This window comes from Chrysochloris asiatica, unplaced genomic scaffold (assembly GCF_000296735.1).
Source record: "Chrysochloris asiatica unplaced genomic scaffold, ChrAsi1.0 scaffold00030, whole genome shotgun sequence".
NCBI classification, from domain to species: Eukaryota; Metazoa; Chordata; class Mammalia; order Afrosoricida; family Chrysochloridae; genus Chrysochloris; species Chrysochloris asiatica.
Window position 1 is genome coordinate 25,256,111 of NW_006408548.1, and position 26,056 is coordinate 25,282,166.

A 26,056-nucleotide genomic window follows, 5' to 3' on the forward strand; every position below is an offset into this window, starting at 1 on the left:
CCCTGTAAACTCTCACTCAATCAACAAAAAAAAACAAAAATAAAAAAAAAAAAAAAAGTTAATGAAAAAGTTTCATTACCTTTTCATTCTAATGATCCTCAAACTTTCTGAAGCCCCTTGTTTTTGCAGTGCATACAAGTATGTATTAAGAAATATTCTCTGCCAAATTTATATATGCTTGTCAATATACTTCTATATGCCACCCCAAACCTTTTTAGCTGACATATCTACCTATGTATCCCTTCATTAACTGTTATAATTGCTTTTAAAGGATTGTGTTAGTATTTACCACTCTTGATTTTTCATGTTAGTATTAACCACCACTGTTGACTTTTACTCTTGCATACCTCCTTGTATCTTCCTTTGCCTAGGTCATCTTGTGGTAAACTTCTGTAATTGTGCACCGCCTTTTCCTTTATCTATGTTAATACACTCCTTGTGTGGTGCTGTAGGATCAGCATTGGACTTCAAACCACAAGGTCAAACCACCAGCTGCTCCTCAGAAACCCTACACAGAGTCACTATGAGTTGAAACCAACTCAATGGCACTTAATAATAACACTAATCTAGTTAGTGATTTTCTCTCCTTCCCCTTCCTATTCTTGGTAACCACCAAAAAATGTATTTTTCTGTGTGTAAACCTTTTCTTTACATTAACTTTTATGACCATATTAACTCTTCTTAATGTCTTATATTAGTGCTCTAGTACAACTGGAGTCCTGATATGGTGATGTGGATTAATGCGCTAGACTACAAAGTCAGTTTGAACCCCAAGGTCAGCGGTTCAAGCTCACCAGCCAATGTAGGGTTGCTATGGGTTGGAACCAACTTGAAACAACAACAAAGTACAATATGTGTTGTTTCATGATTGACTTATTTCACTCACTTGATGTCCTCTAGGTTCACCCATGCTCTGTGATGGGTTTGTTTTTTTAATTTTATTTTTTAAATTTTTTCAGAAGGCTCTGTTGTAATGTTGCCTATTTTGTTTCTTTTTTGTATAATTTTCATTTTCTCCCGCATTTTCTTGGTTAATTTGTCAATTTTATTTATCCTTTCAAAGAACCAACTTCGAGTCTTGCTATTTCTGTTGTTTTTCTGTTGTTTCTTTCCTTTATTTCTGCTTGCATCTTTATTAAGTCTGTGACAGTGGGCCTTTTTTGCTACTCTTTTTCTATTTGATAAAATTGTAGGGATAAATTGTTGATTTGGCCTCTTTCTTCTTTTATCACTGTAAATTGACCTCTGAGCATTGCCTTTGCTGTGTTCCAAAGATTTTAGTATATTATGTTTGCATTTTCACTTGATTCTCGGGAAAGGTTGAGTAAGCAAGTGACACCAAGCCAGCATGAACTGCTGTCACATGTCAAGGTCATCAGGTAGGGGAAGGGGTGGCTGTCAGATCAAGGTGGGGGTGGAGGGAGACATGGACCTTGGTCTCTGGTAGTCAGGATACAGAGACTGGAAGATTGTGCTGCTAATCACCAAAAGGGGTCAGAGGGAGGAGCAGTGAGCTCCTCTCATCACCAAGCAAGAGTGTCTGGGTTCTTTCCATTGGTTACAGCCAGCAATTAGGACTTTATTTCACTCCACAGATATCTACAGCTACTTTATTTCACTCAGGGTATATCTACAGGGTATGTCCTACTGGAAATTCTTTGAAGTTACTTTCTGTATTCCATAACTGGGGCTGTTGCTATCTTTGTCTCAAGATGGTTGAGCTATGCCAGGCCAGCTGGCAGGGCCCCTCTATTCTAGCTCTTCTCATTCATTGTTTTTAGTCATTTCTTCTTCTAATCATTGTTCAATCTAGTTCTTAATTCTTTTGTTTGATACTCAGAGTTTCAGCATTGTCTTCAGTACTTGTTTAATTTATTTTCTTGGGTATTTGCTGTGGAGGGATGCATGATGTATTTTAAGTTGCCATTTTAGTTTAAAATTCTGCCCAATGTGCTTTATGCCAAAGATTGCCATCAACTCCAGCCAACTGAAATCACACTCTTGACATTACCTTCCTCCGAATTCCTGAATTCCTAAGGGTCAATATATGCATTTGAAGTGCCATCACCCCAGGCCCACCAGATTCTTCTTTCAAAGTCTCTCTCCAATTGAACCTTCATTCCCACTGATCAGGATTTAGTTCAGGTCCTCAACAGTCAACTTCCACCCCACTCTGAATTAATTCCCAGCTCCCTACCGAACATCTAAGGAGCTCTGGTAGTGGTAGTGGTTATTAATCGGGCTGCGAACCACAAGGTCAGCAGTTCAAAACTACCAGCTGTTCCACAGGAGAAAGATGAGACTTTCTGCTTCTGTAAAGATGTACAGCCTCAGAAACCCTGTACAGGGTCACTATGAGTCAGAACCAACTCCACAGCACATAACAACAACAACCTAACATCTACTCAACTGATAACTACTGGTTGTTGTTGCTAAGTGTCATCGAGTCAGTTCCAGCTCATAGTGACCCTTGCATAAGGGTTCTGAGGATTGGCTGGTGAGTTTGAACTGCCGACTTTGTGTTCAAATGGACCTTGTGATCCTGCACATATCCTACAGTTTAATTCTACTTTAGCAATAATTAGAGGTATTTTTGCTTTATGCTTTCCATGGCCATTTAAGTGTACATCATCTTTGTTTTATCCTCCCATCATCCTTCTAAGAGTCCTGGTGTTACAATGAGTAGTCTTTAGCTGATATCCAAAAAGTTAGTGGTTCAAATCCACCAGTTGCTCTATAGGAAAAAGCTGTAGCAGCCTGTTTCTGTAAAGATTTATAGCCTTGGATACTCTGTGGGGCAATTCTACTCTATCCTATAGGGTCACTGTGTCAGAATTGACTCGAAGGCAGTGGGTTCAGTTTAACAACCCTTAGTTCAAGGAGATGAGAGAAGAGATACGACTTGCTTGAGTTCACTCAGCTAACAAAGAAGCCAGAAACCAATGCCAAAACCGAACACTCTTGATCAGTACTCTAAAATATCTTGTGTCTCACTTCTTCTTAGAGTTCACATAGTAACTAATATCAAGTGAATTCAGTTCAAAATCTTCTACCTGACATTCAAGGCCTTCTATTGATCAAGTCCCTCCTTACCCAACAGATAATATTTTCCAATTCTCTTTACCCAAAGATCCCAGCTAGTGCAAAATTTAAACACTTGGCTGCTAACCAAAAGATCAGTAGTTTGAGCACACTAGCTGCTCTATGGAATCCGTGGAAGAAAGATGTGGCAGTCTGCTTCTGTAAAGATTTACAAGCTTGGAAACTCTATAGGGCAGCTGAGTAGGGATCGATTCAAAAGCAGATCTCTTTACATACTTTTCTTCTTTTTCTCCAGCTAGTAGAATCTCTTAAGATCAATACAGTCATGTGTCACTTAATGGCCACGATACATCTGCATCCAAAGCCCTATTTCTGTGAAAAAGGACATTTTGTGATTTGGACGTTACGCGTGGGCCTAAATTGTGAACAATGACATTCACTGATTTTGCACCTTCATGTTGCTTCAGTAGCACTTGTTTTGGGGCATTTGGGAGCCATGACATACTTCACGTTAATATTTGCCAAAGAAAATTAAGCACAGATAAGGATACAACAGTCAAGAGACACGTGATACACAAGATTGAATGCTGCTGCCTACGAGTTGAAGTATATGCTATTATTTAGTAAACCTTTTATTTGTAAGCAAGGAAAGTTCACATTAAAATAATGACATAAATCAATCATATGGACATTTATTATGACTATCAAGATATATGCATTATACCACTATACACCTGTCAGCACAACTACCTTGTATACAAGACATACATGTGTTACATGCGGGAAGCTGATTCATTCACTATATCCCATTCTCCAGTAGGGATTTTTTAACTCTAGTGTAAGCCTATGGGACCATGGGTGTATACATGTGGTTACATGTGGCCTGAATAAATATTGTGCAATGCATGACTATAATTATTATTAGCACTGTTTTTAACAGTAACAGCTGACATTTACTAAGCATGTAGTATGCTTCATATTCTATACCAATCTACTAAATGGATTAACTCATTTTATTATCAAAACAGCATCTGACCTACTAACAGACAATCCTAACAAAGAACTCTTGCTTCTCACTCCCCTAAAACCTGCTTCTCTCGTGGTTTTCCTCATCTTGGTAAACAGAACTATCATCCTTTATGTTGCTCAGGCCATATCCTAGACATAATCTTTTATCACAATCTTTTCTTCACCCACACACAGCAAATCAGGTCCTTCTGTCTCTATTCATGCATTAATATATCTGCAAATGGTATATTCCTCACTATCTCCACTGCTATCACTCCAATCCAAACCACCACCAACTCCTAAGTTGTTGTTGTTAAGTGCCATTAAGTCGGTTCTGACCCATAGTAACCCTGTATAGGGTTTCTGAGGGTTGGCTAGTGGGTTCAAACCACCATTAGCTCATTCAAGCAGAGTACAATAATTTCCAAATAGCCTTCTTTTCCCACTTTTTCTTTCTTACAGGACTCAAAATGACACTTAACAACAACTGAATTTAGTATTTCACTGTATGAAAATTATACTTTGGTGACCTGACCCCCATCTCTCTCTTCCAGCTCACCTCCTATACTTGCCCCTGACATATCCCAATCTAGTCACACTGATCTCTGGCCCTTGAACGTAACACACCATTTCTGACCCCATAGTCTTGTTATTATTCAGCCTAAGTGTCCTCTCAGCGGAAAGACATTTCTGGCCCATATCTGAAGGAGCTCTCCACACACTCTCTTTTAACTCTGTGTTTGCATTCTGTATGGCACCTACCACTTTATTTCCTTGTTTACTGTCTGCTTCTGCTACCACAAAGCAAGCTCTGTGAAAGTAAGGACCCATCTGTCATTGTCTGTCCAGCATCCAAAACTACACTTGGCACATTAAATTAAAATCTGTTGAAGGAATGGAAAAAGTTGACATTATCACTCTTTCCATTTTACAGCTATGAAACTTGAGGCTTCTAAAGGGATTGTAACCTCCCACCCCCTTGTGCAAGAAAACAGAGCAGATTCACACCTCAGACAATCTGGTGCCTAGGTCTTGCTTTCTTGCTATCTCAAGCTTTGCTTCGGTTTTACACTATTCACTCCATCTGAACTAGGTCTCTCTCCCACACTGTCACCTGTCCCCAGTTTATGTTGGTTTCTCTCTGCATTAGCTTCCAGCTTTATTGTTCACTTCAATTTCTGATTGCCTCCAAGGCTGTCTCTATACCAAAACACAAGGCTTCTTGTGGCTTTCACTTCCTTTTGCACTCACCACAACATCTAGCCAGTGCTGGGCTGGAGCACCTAACTAATACTCAGGACAGTGTTACCTTGGAGGTGGGGTGATTTGCTAGTCCTGTGGGTGTGTGCAAATCCTAGGTTGCATGATTCATTTCACTATTTCAAACTATTCTGACCTTGGGTTGCTTGGCATGCTGCCTTCCAATTTCAACACTTGCTTGTTACATCTGATGCAAATTAGAGCTGTAACCATCAGTCATTATGATACTATTCAGGTCCCAACCCTCTACTTGTGGAATCTCCCGCATATCATACAAGCTTCCTAGAATGCTGCAGGGATTCAGAGCACGGAATGAATGGGGATTGATTAGGATGACGCTGAATTTAATGGGAGCATCCCCACATGTCCTGCCCTGAGGTCACTGAAGAGATTACTCAAAACCTCCTCCTGAGATTAGGTAGTGTATTAGTGGTGTCAACTAATACAAGATCTGACACAGCTAAATGGATCATTAGAGACATTATTCACACAATTTCCAAATAAATGCATTTCATCACCTGAACTTTAAATTTTAAGTTCTTTGTCTGAGTCTCTGGGTGCAATCAGAAATACAAATTGAATAATCCCTTGAAGCTTTTGGTTTAATGCAGGCAGCAAAGCAACAAAAAATATAAATAGTAGTAATAAAACTTGACTTTATAGGCAATTCATTTTTTTTTCCTCTCCCTATTTCACTAATACAATATCCAACACTCATCTGTCAGTTTATGGAACTGTGGTGACTTATAACATGTTGCTATGCCACAAGTATTTCAAATATCAGCAGGGTCATCCATGGTGGACTGGTTTCAGCAGAATTTCTTAACTATGACAGACTAGAAAGAAAGATCTGGCAATCTACATCTGTAAATTAGCCCATGAAAACCCTATGGATAGAGCTGATAGGAAGAGAGGGCATATGCACAAGAACACCCACACCTGCAGATGGTACCCACGTGACCTGGCCCCGATGAATGGATGATTAGAACTCAACCAGGAGAAGAGAGAAGAGGGAAAAGAAGAAAAAAAAAAAAAGTGGGATCTGATACAATTTGATGAACTTGACCTACACCTATGGATGCAGTAACCCAAAAAACGGAACAGATCCTTACAGCAAGAAACATTCCCACCCCCTCCACACACAGAGTAGACAGAGATGGACAACTTGGACATTGGATACCCAAATTGGGGGGGGAGCACTACAAAGGCAAGAAGTGACTGGCTTACAAGCTTTCAAGAGGGAACCTAGAGCTAGGGGGCATGGAGGAAGGCAGAATCTCCAGTGAGTACTATCCAATCTGTCTAGGCAGAGCTGATGAAATGAAATGCAGAAGGGTCAGTTGTGATACAATAGTGAATGATTGTTATCAGGACTGATTGTAAGGGTTAGAAATGTAAAGGTAGATGCTTTGTAGCAAGGAAGGGAGTGATTAACTCTCCAGTCTAGGAGCGGAGGTCTCTGGGACCATCAACGGAGAAGAGCTGAGAGCAGGACCCAGAGAAGCAGCGAGGCCCGAGATGGAAGCAGAGCCGATGACGTGGAATGATGAAGCGGCTGGGGACTTTGGAAGCAGAGAGGGAGAGGGACTGTGTGCTGAAAAATGGGGGGGTAGGGCCAAGTTGGGGGGGGCGGGTTTATAGGGTATACCCTTTGGTCGAATGATGATGCATGGAGAGGGTTGGAACCATGACAATGAAATGATGTACGGTGGAATGAATGTAAAACTAAATTTCTCCCATGTAAAATATCATATAATTCACAATAAAACATGAAAAAAACAAAAAACCCTATGGATAGGCCTAGAAATGATTGTGAGGTTGGCCCAGGACTGGGCAGTGTTTTGTTCTGTTGTGCATAGGATCGCTGTGAGTTGGTACCAACTTGATGGCATCCAACTACTGCTACTACTAACTACATGGAGGGTCGTTTTGAGAATGAAATGAGGGTTGAGAAGTAAATGTTCAGTGGCTAGTTAGGCTACTCGCTACTACATAAGTCTTTTGCTGCTTCTTAAAAATAAACAAACAACCAAAAAATAATAAAATAAATAAAAAACAGTGTTCTTAGAGTGACTATGAACTTGGAAAGTACTCAGTTAATACCCTTGGATCATTCTTGACAGATTCAGACTTTGACTAATCAAGTCTTTGAATTCTAGAACTGTACTATATTTTTAAATGCCTAGCACAATAAGAACTCAAAATTTCAAACTTGCATATCATCTGGAACTTTTAATGTGGCTAGAAATTAATTTAACTAAGGTTTACAATTTATACAATCACTGGTAGGTTAAAAAGTACACATAGATTCATACTTGTTAAATAAATAAACGAATTAAATAAAACAAAAACCCTATGGAACACAACCAGGTATTTCCTAATATACTGATAGAAGATGAGCCTCCTGAGTTGGAAGGTAGTCAACATACATAGTGACTATCAACAACAAACTCAAGCATCCCAATAAACCTGAAGATGATGCACGACTGGGCAACATTCCCTTCTGTAATAATACATGGGGTTGCCGTGAATCCAAGCAACTAGCAATAATGTCATAGTTCAGTGCTTTGAACTATGTGGTAGGACCTTTTTTTTGACTTCATGAATTTGAATTTCTTAATGTCACGATACTTAGGATTCCTGTGTGAGAAATTAATTCTAATTTGTAAAGGAGTGTAAAAGTTAACATCTTTTACGTGAGGAAAGATGAGAATGTGGGTCTGACCTCTCCTTGATCAGTCCTGTAGCAAGGGTCCAGACCATTAGACAAGCATGGCATGTCAGAGGGCCAATGTGAGCTCATGGGAACTGCTCTTAGTTTAAGTCAGGACGCGTTGTTCCAGCCTGATCTTCCTGCTGCCCTGCTGTCAACTAATTGGCTGTGTTCAGTCTAAACCTTTCTAAGCCTCAGTTTCTTCATTGAAATATGATTTCCTTTCCTCCTATCTTTCAAGGCCTGTGAATATGAAAGTACCTATTTATTCAACAAATAACTTTGAGAACCTATGATGTACAAGATATAGTCCACAGCTGTAGGTTGTACTGTGACGCAAGGTTCCTGCTACATGAAGAACATTTCATTGACAAAAGGAACCAATAATAGCTAATGAAGCAAAAACATATCATTTCAAAATACTAAGAAGTACAGGAAAGGAAAACAAGAGAAAGTAAGGGAAGAGAGAAACACAAGAATGCTGCTATTTTAGATGGGGGAGGGGGAGGGTGGACTGAGGCTATCATTTCTTTACAGATGAGACCAAGGTTTGACAGCAAGTCATGCAAATACCCAGAGGAAGAGTACCAAAGCCGGTGGAACAGCCTCTACAATTAAATAACAGATAAGAAATCCATTCATAATATATAGGATTCAACTCTATCTCAATTAATGACTCGATGATGAATTGTCATAGGGAGCTACCTGAGAAGAAAGCTACCTGTATATAAATCAATGAGTGAATACAACACCCTCTTTCAAACTTCAAGAGGAAAATGTCATTTTGTTAAATATATCAATTATAGAAAAGATTAATTTATAAGTAGATGATTCCTATGATTCTATTAAATAATAAATTCATCATATACAATCAACAACACAAGTTCTGTGAAAACTGTGTAGGGCCTGTACAGTAATCCATATTCTTGTCATGTCTAGGGAGAAGATGGTCTTTACTGGCTTGAACATGTAGCTCTAGATCATGTGGCAGTGAACCTGAACTTTCTCTTTCCAACATCTCCACCACCCAGGTGATCCCACAGAGCTGCCACTGCTCATTGGAGCTTTATGTACTGGGTTCTGGCGAGCCTTCCATGGACTCTGCCACATTCGCTACATGGAAGGTTTGGCATGGCTCATAGACCATAATGTATGATAACCCTAGCATTCCTTCAGAACTGGGGGCCACAGGTCAGAGGACTTTGCAGAGGTATTTACTGGTAAGCACTCACCAATACAGGCTCCAGGACAGAAAGAATTGTCCAGGCCAAGCATTCCACTAGTTGTGACATCATAGCCCAGCTGCAACACTCTCTCATCATTCTGCCTATCCTCCATTCCATCCCTTATTTACATCTACGTGGAGAAGCACACCTCCTTGGCCAATGTCTTATCCACCTTCCTGCTACCAAACATTCTTCCGGAAACACCTGAATATCAAATTCCCAGTCTTTCTTTCAAAAAACCTAATTCAAATTCCTTATGTGAATTTTATGTGACATTGTCCACATCCAATTTCTCTTCATCCCCCAAAAAGCTTAAGACTTCTATTTTTTTTATTTTTTATTTTTGAAAAGCACATGATAAACTAGCCACAACAACGTGGATGCATCTCACAGAAATGATGTTGTGTGAAAGAAACCAGACAAACAAGGAATCATCATACTGTATGAATCTTGCATGTGAAATTCAAGAATAGACCAAATGAATCTCTGGTCATAGAAGAATAAGGGTTAAGGGGCTGGGGTCAGGGTGCTGAGGGATACTGAGTGGGAGAAACACAAGGGAGCTATCTGAGGTACTAGAAATAGTCTATGGCTTTGTCTGGGTAGCAGTCACATTCATGTATGTGAGTATATATGTAAAAATTAATACAGCTATATACTTATTTGAGCACTTTACTGAAGGTATAATAAAATTAAAAGTTTAAAAAAATGCCTTTCCTTTTGATTGGGCTGAGACAATGGTATGTGCTCAGTCTAACAGAGACTTGTTTTGGGACTTCTAAACACCCAGGATAGTCATGGTTAAGCACTCAGCCATTAACTGAAAGGTGCTTGGAAACAATGTCTGGTGATTTACTTCTGAAAAATCATCCATAGAACCTCTACAGACCACAGTTTTACTCTGACACACACATGGGTTGAAGTTGACTTCAGAGCAGCTATTTTTTAGAAACTTGGGACAGTCAATTCCTCACTTCTCTGGCATATCTGGCACCTTCTACAACCAGAACAGGTGTCACTTTCATCTTCCTTAAATGGGGAGTTCTGTTGGGCCGGAATAGTGACCAGTCTAGATTGTCAGCTTTAAAACAATCAATGACATGTGCCTGTCCTAGGCCAGTAATAAAAAACGCTTAATTTGTTTACTTTAGGGCCTGCACAATTCCAATAAACTAGAAAAGCCTTTGAGCATACCTCTCAATCAGAGCACAATAAATGTCAAATGATAGCAAAAGAATGCCTGAAACAAATGAAATCCTCTGTCTAACATTTAAATGAACAGCAATCCCTCTGTCCCATGAGAAAGTTTTGGAAGAGGACGCAAGACAGCTTTGGAAGAGGACGCAAGACAGCACGCTGGCAAAAGAATCTCCTGACCTGACTCTCTTGGGCAAACGCTGCATCTTGAGGAAGTCACTTAACCTCTTCTGACCTATTTCCCTGCTTGTAAAATGATCTTCCTTACCATCCTATGGAGTCCTGGTGTGGTGCTACAGGTAAGCACTGGACTGCGAGATCGGTTTGCACTGCAAGGTCAGTGGTTCAAACCCACCAGCCACTCTTCAAAAAACCTACAAAGCAGGGAACCTTTTTTCTGCCAAGGACCATTTGGATATTTATAACACCATTTGCGGGCCATATAAAACTATCGGTTTAAAAGTTAGCCTGCTATATTTGGTCAAACATTTCATTAACTTACCCCTAATATGATAGCTAAGGAGCTCTGGTAGCGCAGTGGTTACGAATCGGTCTGCGAACCACAAGGTAAGCAGTTCGAAATTACCAGCTGTTCCGCGGGAGAAAAATGAGGCTTTCTACTCACATAAAGATTTACAGCTTTGGAAACCCTATACAGGGTTGCTATGAATCAGAACCGACTCCACAGCACATAACCAACCAATATGATAGCTGGAGTCCTGGAGTGGCGCTGTGGGTTAATGCGCCAGACTGCAAGTCATTTGAACTGCAAGATCAGCAGTACTAGCTCAACAGCTGCTCCTCGGAAACCCTACACAGGGTTGCTATGGGCCAGAACCGACTTAATGGCACTTAACAACAACAACAACAATATGATAGCTGGAACTGTAGTTGTCTTGGCAGGGCCAGACCAAATGATTTTGTGGATCATATATGGCCCACGGACTGGATGGTCCCAGCCCTCCTATGAAAGGTCACTGTGAGTCGGAACCGATTCAATGTCACTTAACAACAATCTTCTTATTGGGTTGCTATGAGCTGAAATTAACTTGATGGCAGAGGGTTGGGTTTGTTCCTGTTGCTGCTGCTGTTTTTACCTTGCTCTTTCCCCTGTAAAAGAATCAAATAGCAAGTGGTGTAATGCTTGGGAGAAATACAAACTGCTGATACCAATGAAAAGTTTAAAAAATTTAAATCGACAGGTGTGGGATGCCGATGTTCCAAGAACTTGCACATACATACTAAGCTATTTAATCCTCACAATAAGTCTGTGGGGTGGCACCTTGACTCCCACCTCACCAACAAGGAAACTGAAACACATGAAGTTAGATACCTGCCCAAGGGTGTCCAGTGTGAAAGGAGTGGAGGGAGGACTCTCCTGGCTACCCTGGTCATGTGTGGGTCCCCAGTGTGCCAGCCACTCTGCCACAGGCACTTGCAGTATTTGAATCAGCTTATTAACTTTATTGTTGTTGTTGTGAAGTGCTGTTGAATCAGTTCCGACCCATAGCGACCCTATATAGGGTTTTTGAGGAGCAGCTGGCGAGCTTGAACTGCCAACCTTGAAATTCAAATGGCTTTACAGTCTGGCAGGTTAACCCACAGCGCCACACCAGGAATCCATCAACTTTATTAGCTGTGGTCTAGTAAGCCTCATATAACGTTTATGACCTCATGCACAACAGAATGGCATGGTCACGCCTACAACATCTCCTTGATCAGCTACAGATGAGACCTTTGAGATCCAGGGTGGTTTCAGAAGTAGGTTAACAGGTCTTTCTTCCTAATATGGCTCAATCTGGAAGCTCTAATGAAACCTGACAGACAGGTGGTGACTGCACTTGAAGTTCAATGGCCAGGAATCAAACACAGGTCTCCATCATGGCAGGAGCCCTGGTAGGTACAGTGATTAAGCATTCAGCTGCTAACTGAAGGGTCAGTGGCTTGAACCCACCCACCAGCCACTTAGTGAGAGAAAGATGTGGCAGTCTGTATCCATAAGGATTATAGCCTGAGAAACCCTAAGGAGACAGACAGTTCTATCTCATCTGGCAGGGTCACCATGAGTCAGGAGCAAGCAGGGATTTTGTTCTTCCACATGGAAGGTGAGAATTCTACCACTGAACAGCTGCTCGTGGCAGAAAGGCACCATGCAGCCCCAAGAGCAGGAGAGCACTGAGGACTCTCCCTAGAGAGTTCCCTTTCTATCAAGTAGAGACAAAAGAAGGAAATCAGAAGCCACCGAGCCTTGAGAGTCTTAAGTTTTATTGGCACTGCACTGAGGAGCCAAATCTTTCTATCTGAGCAGCAGATGTTTTAGTCATTCCAAGGAACTTCACACGAAACTATATTTTAGTCTCTCAATACTTCCTAGGACAGGTCAGAGAAAATAATTTCGCTCTGTATATTTTTCTGGTAAATAGAGAATTGAATCCTGCCAACACGGGAACAGGAAAACTGGTTTAAAGCTGCTGGATGGTTGAAAAAACTCTCGTAAAAGAGAGCTGCTTCACAAAATGTTATTTGCAGGCGCACGCTTCCTTAAACAAAACAGTCCTCAGCAGATTTTGTTCTGTTTTGCCCTGTAAACTACTTTCTCGGTTACATAAAACTGCAAATTGCAATCTGAAGGCTTTGCAGTCTTGAATTTCCATCTTGTTGAAAGTTTACGAGAAAACAGAATTAAAGCTGAGCATCTTTTTCTCAGGCTTTTTGTATTGTGCCTGCCAAATGAAACATTTTTCCATCCTATGTTTGGCTATATAACATTTACCACCTTTTACAGAAGTTATCACTCCTGAAATAATTTTATGTTATAGAGTTATGTGGCTAAAGACAAGTGTGTTTGTTTTTAAATAACATTTTCTCTACCCCAACCCAATGTTTGGGTTTAGCTATAACAATATTACTTATTTGAGCAACCTACAAAAAGACAGTTTTAATGTGACTTCTGTTTGCAAACCAATCATCAACCGATACAAAATAGCATCTTAAAAACATACTCTTGGTAGGAGGAAATTTGGCGGAGGGGTGGGGGAATGAAAATGTTATAGACTAGACTGTGGTAATGTTTATGTAATTGCATACATTTACATAAAAGCATGTATGCTTACAGTGGATGAGCCATATGATATATAAAGTATACTACAATAAAGCTGTTTTAAAATATATACCCATGACTCCTGTGAGATTTTTCTGGGTTTCAATATTATTCAGGCTAATGGCATTAATCTTTCTTACACAGTGAATATATTTATGGTATTATGGGACAATACAATTTTCCCCTATATCAGGGTTTCCCACTGACACCCAGGGCTAGATAATTCGTTGTTGTAGGACTGTCCTACACATTTTAGGATGTTTAGCCATATATACCTGTCAGTAGCATCTCTCCTGAAGGAGCTCTGATAGCATAGTGGTTACGAATCGGGCTGCGAACCTTAAGGTCAGCGGTTCGAAACTACCAGCCGCTCCGCGGGAGAAAGATGAGGCTTTCTACTCCCGTAAAGATTTACACCCTCGGAAACCCTGTACAGGGTCGCTATGGGTCGGAACCGACTCGACGGCACTTAACAACAACAACAACAACAACAGGCATCTCTCCTGCCAACTGTGACACCAAAATGTCTCCAGATATTGCCAAATGTCTCCTGAGGGAAAATAGGTCCAGGTCAAGTGATCTACTCTATATGCTAATAATTGAAGAAGTGTTCTTTCTGAAGGTTGGTGGTGGTTATGTGCCATGGAGTCAGTTCCGACTCACAGCGACCCTGTGCAGGGTTTCCGAGGCTGTAAATCTTTACTGGAGTAGAAAGCCTCATCTTTCTTCCACGGAACAGCTGGTAGTTTCAAACTGCTGACCGTGCCCGATTCATAACCACTATGCTACCAGAGTGCCTTCTTTCTGTAGGAGTGACCAACAAATACAAACAACTGGGTTTGGGGCTCTCCCCAACTACAAGGCTTGCTGTAATGGGCCATCTACCAGCCTTTAGTCAATGGGACAAGACACATTTTCTCTTATGGTAGCATCTCTGCCTCTGTTCTCTGTGTATTTTTAGCATTACTGCTCTTAGATTATAAATGATTATCTTTTAAATTCAGATGAATTTTATAGCTCTGTGCCTATGTAACTCTAAGTATGGCACTCAGCCCAGAATCTAAGAAACTGGGTTCTCATAAATGCTCTCTGGCCACTAACTCTGAAATGTAATGACTAAAAGCAATAGGCAATTCAGTTTAGCCAGCTTTTATGTTCCAGGAACTTGTGGGGATCCTTTTCTCTTTTAATTTCAAGGCTGAAGTTATGATCACTATTTAAAAGATGAAGAAGTCAAGGCTCGGAGAGAAAATGAATATCTGAAGTCAAGATCACACAAGTCAAAGAGGAGAAATTTGAATGAAGTCCCATATTCTTTTTAAACTTCCCAAGAAAGGTATCCCCTTTCCTGAGTTGCCTATAAATTCTTGTCATGCGCCAAACACCACGGTGGTATCTCACATACATAAGCTCATTTTAAATTCTCATTATTATACCATGAAAACGAAAACCAACCCCTCTGCCACTGAGCCCTTTCTGACTCATGGCTTCCTGTTGCTGTTAAGTGCCATTGAGTCGATTCCGACTCATAGTGACCCCATATGGGTTTGAACTACTGACCTTGTGGTTACCAATCCAGCGCCACACCAATACTCCCGGACACATGGCAAGACTATATAGAGAGCGTAAAACTGCACTCTATAGGGTTTGCAAGGCTCTGATTGTTTCAGAAGCTTGGTGGCACTGTAGGTTAAGCAATGGGTTACTAACAGAAAGGTCAGTGGTTCGAACCCACCAGCTGCTCTGTGGAAGAACAATGAGGAGGTCTTTTACAACCTCAGAAATCATACAGAGAAGTTCTGCTCTGTCTTGTAGGGTTGCTATGATTGGGAACTGACTAGACAGCATGGATTTCGGGCTTTGTTGGGGTTTTTTTTTTAACCTTTTAAAAGCAGATCACCAGGCTTTTCTTCCAAAGCATCTCTGGGTGTGTTTGAACTGCCAACTTTTCAGTTAGTGGTCAAACACTTCACCATTTGAACCAGCCAAGAACTCCATTATGCCATGCAGTAGGTGGCACTAGTTCCATTTTAGAGAAGAAAATGGAGACTCAGAGATGAAGTCCTTGTCACAACTGGATATTCTGAAATTTAAACTCAAGTTAGTCTAAACACAAAGGTCCATCTTCATGGCCATAACATCCTATCGACAGCCCTTTTGTACAGATGGCCTATTTCAGTAGGAAGAGTCAGTCAATGGTCTTTTTAATCTAAATAAATTATACTTTAATTCACAGGAGAGTGTGTGGATTTGCTCTCTATATACACTCACTTGGGGCTTCTTTTACAGCATTAAAAACCTAGCCCCACCAACAACTGTGAGCCACCTAGAAATATCTTACATGAAAAATCTCCTCTACCCAGTTGTCAAGAAGTGTTCAAATTGAAAGTCCACAACTGCTATCCGAACAGTTAATTGGTGGTGGTGGTGCACCATGGAGTCGGTTCCGACTCATAGCAACCCTGTAAAGGGTTTCTGAGGCTGTAAATCTTCACAGGAGCAGAGAGCTTCATCTTTGTCCAGTGGAACAGCTGGTAGTTTTGAACTGCTGACCATGAATTAGCAGCCCGACTTGTAAAACAGCTAATTAATTACTTCCTCAGTTTTCTTATGTCTAGATAATTCATTCAGTCAACAACCACCTCATTTAGACTCTATTAGACAAATGTTGCTGTTGCTGTTAAGTCAATTCCAATTCATAGTGATCTTATATAGGGTTTCCATACAACCCTGTTCAAATCTGGCTCAAACCTGGTGAGTTTGAACCACTGACCTATGGTTAGCAGTACAGTGCTTATCCTACAGCGCTACACCAAGACTCTATAAATATACTTCACAACTAGCTGTAAAAAAAAAAAAAAAAGTACCTGGAAGGAAATATATCGAGACGTTTGAACAATTTGTAATAGGGAAGGCTAGCCTGCAGTGAAGGGAAAGGCAAGGAATCTGAAGTCTGCAAGGGGCGCTGTGAGATATTTCAGAAATGAGTGGGAAGAACTTTCCGACCTTGTGAACAACATGTGCAAAGGTCCTGATGTGGAAGGGAAATGTGTGGTCAAGGCCCTAAAAAAGAGCCAAAGGAAGCAGGGGTCAGATCATATGAGATTTCATGTAGCTTGTTGTTGCTAAGTGCCGTAGAGTTGGTACCGACTCATAGCAACCATGTATAGGGTTTCTGAGGAGCCACCAACCTTGTAGTTCAAGGCTACCTTGCAGTCCAGTGCATTAACCCACAGCACCATACCATGACTCCATAAGACCTTATGTGTTCTAGTAAAGAGAAACTGAAGGGTTGCTATGAGGTGGAATCAACTTGACAGGAATGGGTTTGGTTTTAAGTAAGAACTTCTAACCAAAAGTTTGGAGGTTTGAACCCAACCTGAGGGAGGTACTCAATAAAAAAGAACTGTTGATTTGCTTCCAAAAGGTTGCAGTCTTGAAAACCCTACAGGGCACAATTCTATTCTGCAACAGATGGTCATTCATTATGAGTCGGAATCCACACCTCAGCTTAGTTTTTGGTTAAGGAAGAACTTAGCATGGTCAGATCTACATTTTAATTATCACTCTCGCTGTGTCAGAGCAAAGTGACTCTGTGAAGCAATCTTTGCCAGGACACAGTTCAAAGAACTCTACCTTGGATCCTGCAAAACAAGTTTGTTTCTTTCTTTCTTTTTTTTTCCCTTCTCACAGGGTGTGGCTGTTTTTTCTGTTCATTCTTGGAAGTTTAAAAGTCAACTCCCCTTCTCCTTTCTAGGCTCTTGTGGTATGCTGTTGTTGTTTTTGCTTTTCCCAATAGCCCCCAGTAAACTACCTCATCATTTTCCAGGTCTCATTATGCCTGAACCTCTTTACTCTCTCCAACTGGCTGAAGGGCCCGGTGGCAAAAGACAGAACAACCTGTCCTTTGGAGTTTTTTATATAAAGTGTAGAGCCAAACTGAGAAAGAACCACAGATTCTGCTCTGTTGTATCATATCACCCTCAACCAAGCCCAGTTGAAACAAAAGAAGATAATATCTGATAATGTCACTCTCTAGGTTAAGATTCCCAGATGTCTCAGTGCCTTCTTGGGCACACCCCTCATCCTGATCACCTGGCCAATGAAGGCCTGACTTCTGTGGACCCAGCTCCAAGCTTTCAGAGCTGCTTTCAGTTTCTCCTTCACAAGAAGTTTCACCCCACCTCTTGGCACTGCCAAGAGTCCTTACAGCACCCACTGACACTTCCTCCAGGAAGCCATCCCCACCCTTTCCCTACTCCCCTGTTGAACTGCCCTGCTCCCCACACCATTCCAAGAAAGTAATTTTTCTTTGAACTTTTTGGTAAGTAACCTCTTCTCTGTCACCCTCCCAAGCATGCTGCCCAGCTCCTGCAGGACAGATTCTGCATATCATCACAACTACACCCAGCACATTGCCTGGCACACAGATGGGCTCACTCTATCTATGTGGGGGCTCTAAACAGTTTTAGAAAAACTCCATTATCTTTCATTTCCATTTTCCCCATAGACTTTTTGAAGCCCGCTCATATTTATTGAATGAATGAGTAAATAAAAAAGCTAATGCTTGTACAGTCTCCCAAGAGCTGGAAGGGACGTCTTTAAGGGGAAACTAGAGGTTTTTCGTTCTTCTAAGTTTGAGAGAAAATGGGAACATGAAAATCAAGTCACAAACTTTAGAAACGGTGCTACATCTTACCCATGGAAACTTGGAAGGGTAAAAAAATATCAATATAGGGCACATACGGTCATAGTTCTAGATAGAACCAAAACTTTTAGAAGCTGACAGATATTAAGGCAACAGTCAGGCAGCAGAGAGAAAAGGTGCTCATGATGAGAACCCAATAAAACACCACACCACGACAGAAACATCCAGCTGATGCATTCCTTTTTTGTGTATAGCTCTCTTGTCTGCCTACAACACTTAAGGTTCTCTTATTACTGTCCTATCTAATACCCTTCAAAATCAGCTCCTAGGCCTTCACCTTTCTTTCATATCTTTTTTGCATTCCTTCCTCAGAAATACCAACATGTACATTATCATTCCAAAGATTGGGTTTTTTCTGCTGAATTCTAAAGGGACAATAACATACAAAAAGTTAATGTTAAAATGAAATTAAAAGATAACAGAATTTTTCCAAATCTTGGAAGCCCCTTTTGTTAGTATATCCAAGTCTAAACTAGTAACGTGCTACTTTGGAGTCATCTGTGAACCAGCATTGCAACACCTGGAAGCTTGTTAGAATTGCAGAATTTCAGGCACCACCTCAGACCTACTTAGTTTAAATTAACATTTTAACCTGAAACTCAGATCATTACTATGCACATTAAAGTTTAGGAAGCACTGTATTTGATGCTATATTCAATCCACAAATATTTATTGAGCCTGTGTAAGGTACACAGTAGGTGTCCAAAACATGTGAGAGATGTTAATGACCGGGAAAAGAACAAGCACAGACATTTCATCATAAGGGCAAACTCGAGTAAACATTGAAAACAACGTAAAGGGCGAGTCAGGATGTTCATTATCTTTACACTAAAATTCAGCAGAGGCCACTGCAGAGTAGATGTGGGAATCTGGAATCTGGGAACTTGACCCTGTTCGCAGCAGGCAGGAGGAATATATGGGAGGTGGTGAGTGTGTGTGAGTGTCTTCCCCGCCTCAGCCACAGGCCGCAGGAGCTGACAAGGCCAAGTCCCCGCCCCCCTCAGCTGTCACCCTGTCAAAACAAAGCCGCTGCTGACAGCGCAGGGCCAGCCTGCCCCGCGGCCTCGGGCAATCCTCCCTCCCCAGGAGTGTGGCTCCTACATCTGGATCTCCAGCTGGGGGGCCATGAGGCACCGAGAGCTGGACGGAGCTGGGGCTGACAAGAAATGTGTGTCCTCAAACTGAGCAGCGCCCACCGCGCTGGGTTGTCACCTTGCCAAATCATATTTACACCCTGAGCAGCTGGGACAGCATTTTAACTAAACGAGTAATAATACATTAATGACAGGGCTGTCACTGCGCGCTGCAAAGCCTCCGTCCCGAGGCGCTCCTGGACCTTTTTCTTAGACTGTTCCATCCAGCGCGTTCCGCCCCTTCGCTCCCGCAAGGAGCCAGGAGTCTGGCAGGCTTTTCACCCTCACTCCTTGCACCCAACCCCTCCCAAAGGGGCAAAAGGAAAGTCCAGACTCAGAGGGAGTGCTCAGGTCCCTAGGATGTTTCCCTGGCCCTGGGACGCCCAACCCCAAAGAAGCACCACTGCACTCTCTGGAAGGTGCCTCAGGCGAGCTCCTACACAGCAACAAAGCCCCGGGGCAGTCCCGGAGCTGGAAACCGAGGCTAAACAGTCCGAGACGGAGAAATGAAGGGCTCTCCATCTGGGTGACCCTCCTTCTTCCAACCCAAAAGGACTCTTATCCAAGAAGGAGCTAACTGGGCGCGGGCTGCAGCAGCACTTCCGCGGTGCAGCGGCCCCAGGCAGGAGGCGGGAGGCGGGGGCGGAGAGGGAGGGGGTAGGGGTCCCGCGAGGCTGGGCCCCTTGCCCCCACCCTCAGTCTGGAAGCAGAGAAGATACCTTGCAAGCGGAGTACACTCCGAGTTTCTCCAGTTTCTTGGCCCGTGGAGCGGAGCGCAGCTGCGCCTTCTTCACGGCGATCCGGGCCGAGCCTCCGCCTCCCGGTCCTTCGGCCGTGCCCGCCGCCGCCACTGCCGTTGCCGGTCCGCAGGCGCCCGAGCCCCCAGCAGCGGCGGAGCAAGGGGAGCCCTGCGGAGGCGCGGGCGGAGGCGCTGGGGGCTGCGGAGGCAGCCCCCCGGCCCCTGCCCCGCCGCCGCCCGGCCCGGCCCCGCCAGCTTCGGACATGCTGCCCCGGAGCACGGCAGGAGGCGCCGAGTGTCAGGCGCCACCGCCGCCGCCAGGGTCTCCCTCTCGGGCTCTGGTCGCCAGGAGAGCGAGACCCTCCCCCCACGCCCTCCCGCCCCTTCGCCCACCCCCCTCCCCGCCCCCGCCCTCCCCCGCGCGCGCCGCTGGCCTGGCTAGCTCCGGCCGCGGCCGGCGCGCTGTTGGTGGCGGCGGCAGCTGCTCCCCCAGGAGGGAGGAGACTAGCGGCTCTGCTGCCGCCGCCGCCACTACACACGCCCTCTCCCGGCTCTGCTCCCCGGGGCTCGGCACCGCTCCGTGACCGCGGACATGTTCTTCGGAACTGCGGACTAGGGTGGCGTATGGGGGGGTGTAGAAGCCAGGGGGGCCCTTCGGCCTCACGTCGGCTCCCCGCGGAGTTTGCACCCCTCTACCCCGACGCCTCGACAACTAGCGTTCACTGAGCAGGGGGCGAGGCCATGCTCGGGGTGGGGGGGTGAGGTGAGGATGCGGGTGGGGGTAGGGGTAGGGGTTGGAGCCTAGGCACCTGCAGTTCGCCTTCCCCCCAGCGGCCCCTCCTACGACCCTCGCACTCCGAAGCCTGGGACAGGGGTGGGAGACCCCCAGTCATTTGTCCTTCTACTCCATTCCACCCTCTCACGAAGCAAAATAACTTCCTCCACCCTAGCGGGAGCCAGAAGAAAAAAATATTTTTTGAAAAGTACCCGTCCATGCTAATCCTTTCTTTGTTGCTAATTCGACAAAATAAAAGACGTGGTGTTTTTTCATTTTTCTTTTTCCTTTTCTGGCAAACTTTTTTTTTTTTTTTTTAAGATGAAGAACGCTTTCTTTCTATTCCTTTCTTTGTTGCTAATTCGACAAAATAAAAGACGTGGTGTTTTTTCATTTTTCTTTTTCCTTTTCTGGCAAACTTTTTTTTTTTTTTTTTAAGATGAAGAACGCTTTCTTTCTATAACAACTTCTGGACCAAATTTGCCAGAGAAGGGAATAGACTGTTAATCAATACTCTTTTTGTTTTGTTTTCGTTTGGTTTTTGTAAGTACTGGTTGTTAGAAGAATGTTTGCCTAAAAGCACTGTCAAAATAAAACTGCTCAGCTGGAACTTTGGAAAAACGTTAGCGCTCATCTCTAGGTAATGGAATTATAACCTACTGCTATTTTAAATTTTTTCTTTACTTGTCCAAATTGAAGCCACCACTACGTATATTAAACGGAAAAAAATTTTTTTTGAGCAGCACCCAAAAGAGGAGTGCACATTTTGCCCCCCCCCTTAAAAAAAAAAAAAAAACTCGAGTTTTCAACTCTTGCTGTAGATGGTCAAGAGAGAACATTTAAGTTTTGCATTTGAAACTCGTGCCAGGTTGGCCTTTCGACGTTTTAAAAACCAAGAGCTATTTCTCAGCAGTGCCCTAATTTTGCAGAGCTATTGTTATTATATGGAGTCCTTGTGTGGTGCTGTGGGTTAATGCGCTAGACTGCAAAGTCTGTTTGAACTGCAAGGTTGGTGGTTCAAGTCGTTCCTTGGAAACCCTCTACAGGGTCGCTATGGGTCAGAACCTACTGGACGACGGCACTTAACAACAACGTTATTACATATAAAAAGAATCATTATGTGCTTATGAGATTCTTTGCATACCTTCTAGCTCTCACCCAACTCCAAAGGAAGCACCTTAAGCGACGCCCCCCCAAATTGTCTTTCCTGTTAATTATTTTTTAACCTTTTTCCTGATTTTATGTGTTCTTTTGATTTTTATACAGAGCGGTTTGCAAAAACTGGGGTCGGGTGGGGTGGGGTGTAACTTTGTGCATTTAAACAGCGACGTTAGAAAAGGCAAAAGGAAATTTTCTCTCCCAATTTGAGTTCAGTGTGAAGTTTTGAGAAGGAAAACTCATCATGTTCCATCTGGACAACTTAGTTTGGTGCTCCCTCTCCTCTTGTTGCTAACTGCCATAGAGTCGGTTCTGATTCATAGTGACCCTATATAGGGTTTCCTGAAGAACACCTGGTGGGTTTGAACTGCTGACTTTATGATTTTTATCCTACAGCACCACAGTAGGACTCCTTCCTAGGCTTTTTAAGTGGACTCAGTTCCAACTCATAGTGACCATAAAGACTGGTGAGCTTGAACCGCCGACATTACAGTTCAAACTGACTTTGCAGTCCAGCAAATGAACACACAGTGCCACACCAGGACTCCTTTCTTACCTTAGGATACTTCAATTGACTCTGCTAAGGTGTTTTACATTTTTTTGTTGTTATTCTCACCAAAGCCAGATAGGATGGGAATCTTAAAAACTGTGATCCCCTAATCAGACATTCTAACGTCATAATGTTTGTGTTGTTGTTATTAGGTGCCATAGAGTTGGTCACTACTCATAGTGACCCTATGCACAACAGTTCGAAGCTCTGCCCAGCTCTGGGCCAAACTCACAATTGTTGCTTCCTTGAGCCCATTTATGCTGCCACTCTGCCAATCCATCTCACTAGGGGGTCTTCCTCTTTTTCTCTGACTCTCCACTTTACCAAGTATGATATCCTTCTCCAGTGACTGGTCCCTCCTGACAATATGTGTGACGTATGAGAGACAAAATCTAGCCATCCTGGCATTCAAGGAGCACTCTAGCTGTACTTCATCCAACACAGATCTATTTGTTCTTTTGGCAGTCCATGATACTTTCAATAGTCTCCTCCAAAACCATGACTCAAATGCATCAATTCTACAACCTTCCTTATTCACTGTCCAACTTTCGCATGCATATGAGATTATAGAAAACAGCATGGCTTTGGTCAGGAGCATCTTAGTCCTCAAATTCACATCTTTGTTCTTGAACACTTTAAAGAGGTCTTGTGCAGCAAATTTGCCCAATGCAATACGTCATTTGATTTCTTAACTGCTGCTTCCATGAGTATTGATGGTTGATCTGAGCAAAATGAATCTTTGACAGCTTCAGTCTTTTCTCCACTTATATTGATGTTATTTATTGGTCCAGTGGTGAGGATTTTTGTTTTCTTTACACTGAGATGCAGCCCATACCAAAGGCTGTGGTTATTGATTTTCATCAGTAAGTAGTTTAAGTCTTCTTCACTTTCAGGAAGCAAGGTGGTATCATCTGCATATTGCAGGTTGTTAATGAGTCTTCCTCTAATCTTGATGCCCAATTTATATAATCCAGCATCTTGGATTATTTGCTCAGCATACAGTATGAAATAATGTTATTATATATCTTAAAAATCCTTGATCAATATTATGATAGTGGTTTGGTTACAGGTGTTGTTGTTAAGTGTGGTCAAGTAGGTTTCGACTCATAGTGACCCCCTCTATAGGGTTTCCAAAAAGTGGCTGGTGTCCTTGGACCATCAACCTTATGGTTTAAACCCATCTTGTAGTCCAGAGCATGAACCTACAGTGCCACAGACACTGTCAAACTCATGGAATAGTGTTCTGGAGATCTGTACATTTCATTTGATGTAAAGGTTATCACAATTTTTAAAAAATCATAAGCAAATATTGAACTGTAGTTCATGATTTGCATGCTGAAAGTTGCATATCATTTTATGCGCTTTCCTGATATCTGCAACATTCTTTGAAATGCATCAGAAAACACTATGGATGATGCATCCACCAAAGGGTAGATGGGTGAATGAGCAAATGTGTGATAAAACCAAGTTTAATAAACCACTATTGGTACAATCTAGGTGGAGGATAACTCTTTCAAGTTTTCTATGTGTTTGAAATTTTTTAATACTGAAAGTTTGGGAGAAAAAGACACCTTTAGGATTAAATTACCTCTCACACCTGCAGTAAATTGAATTGTGTCCCCCCAAAATGTGCCAACTGGGCTGGGTCATGATTCTCAATAATTTGGTAGATATGTAATGATGTAATGTGGCGGTCACATGATGATTCCCATGATGTGATCTGATGTGATAAGCCAATAAGAGCCTTAAGGGTGAAATGTAATACCTTTAGTCCCATCCCCACATTTATCTGATGTAAGGTACTGTCCCACAGGGAAATAGCTTTTATTATCCTACAAATATAAAATGAGAGATAAGTGAGCAGACTAGTGTGGCACTGTGGGCTAATGCGTCAGACTGCAAAGTATGGTCAGTGGTTCAAGCTCACTAGCTGCTCCTTGGAAACCCTATACAGGGTCGCTGTGGGTCGGAATCGACTCGACGGCACTTCACAACAACAACTATCACCAAGAAGGAAAAGTAAGGAGTGGAGTGTGTCCTTTTGACCTGGGGTCTGTGCACTGTGGATCTCCTAGATCCAGGGGAAGATTTACCAAGACACAGGGAGAGCTCCAAGGAATACAAGGCCTAAAGATACTGAAAAGAGACAAGGGCCTTTCTGCAGAGTCAATAGAGGGAGAAAGCATTCCTCTATAATTGGCACTATGAATGTGAACTTCTAGCCTCCTTAACTGTGACAGAATGACTCTCTGTTTGTTAAAGCCATGCACTTGTGGTAATTCTGTTATAGCAGCACTGGATAACTAAGACACCACTCCCAGATTTCAGGAAGCAGACTGTTTCCAGAATGTTATGAAATGAAAGTAACCAGTCTCATTTCAATCCACTCAAAAATCCTTCATTGTCTGAATGGTGAATGGCTTGTGACATTAACCAAATATTATTTTTCATTACTTTCCTGCTCCAAGTATCCAGATGATGTTCTACCTTAGGCTGAAACCCCACAATTTCAAGGCTTATTCAACATGTGTTATGAGCGCCAGACAGGGAAATGTTAAGAGGAAAGGATTCACAAGGCTTATTACCTCTTCATAATCAGGCTGTTGCGAGCATTTAGTAAGCTCCCTTTGTGTGGACAGCACTCTATTAGGATGTACATACCAAGAAATTGTTTCATTTAAAAATATTTGCAACTCCATAAGGATAACACAAAAAGAAAATTACAAAAACATGGGGAGTGAGATTTGTAGGGGGTAGGTTGACCACTGAAGATTACTTAGAATTATTGTGCAACTGTTTCCAAGTACGGTGGTAGTGATGGTTGCATGCCATTGAGTTATTTCTGATGCATAGTGGGGCTGTAAGTCGTTACAGGCGTTGTTGTTGTTGTTAAGTACTGTCAAGTCAATTCCGATTCATAGCGATACTGTACAGGGTTTCCAAGGCTGTAAATCTTTATGGGAGCAGAAAGCTTCATCTTTCTCTTGCAGAACCGGAACCGCTGGTAGTTTCGAACTGCTGACGTTGAGGTTGGCAGCCCGACTCGTAACCACTAAGCTACCAGAGCTCCTTATAGAAAACCTCCTTTTTTCCCCTAAGTAACTGGTAGATTTGAACTGCTGAGCTTTTGGTTAGCAGTGCAGCTCATAATCCACTATGGTACCAGGGCTCCTTGTTACAAAGAATGGCCTTTATAAATTCAGTTACATAGATAGATCTTCAAATAACACTATTGAAGGAACCCTGGTACAATGTAATACCATTTCTGTTTAAAAAAAAAAAAAAAAAAGATCCTATACTCTGTAAAGGCTTTGCATGAGGCCTATTTCACTGGGCAAGTTGTAGAAACCCTTTTAGGTATTCCAATCAGTTATTGGCTGAAGGCAGACTTACAAGTTTTCTCTAATCATGTTTCCCAACATTTCTTTCTATCCCACTCAAGTGTCT

At 42.5% G+C, this 26,056-nt stretch overlaps 2 protein-coding genes across 2 annotated transcripts in view; one reads left to right on the forward strand and one right to left on the reverse strand.

Moving 5' to 3' along the window:
- KAT2B (K(lysine) acetyltransferase 2B) overlaps positions 1 to 20,761 on the reverse strand; it is a 161,924-nt gene extending 141,163 nt beyond the window's left edge. Inside the window, exon 1 of the mRNA XM_006851636.1 lies at positions 20,107 to 20,761. Coding sequence (XP_006851698.1) covers positions 20,107 to 20,391 — 285 coding nt within the window. The 5' untranslated portion in view covers positions 20,392 to 20,761. The remainder of the gene's footprint in view (positions 1 to 20,106) is intronic.
- A 134-nt stretch (positions 20,762 to 20,895) lies between these two features.
- Positions 20,896 to 26,056, forward strand: part of PP2D1 (protein phosphatase 2C-like domain containing 1) — a 110,770-nt gene continuing 105,609 nt past the window's right edge. The window contains exons 1-2 of the mRNA XM_006859177.1: positions 20,896 to 20,901; positions 21,450 to 21,541. Of these exons, the coding sequence (XP_006859239.1) occupies positions 20,896 to 20,901; positions 21,450 to 21,541 (98 nt within the window). The remainder of the gene's footprint in view (positions 20,902 to 21,449; positions 21,542 to 26,056) is intronic.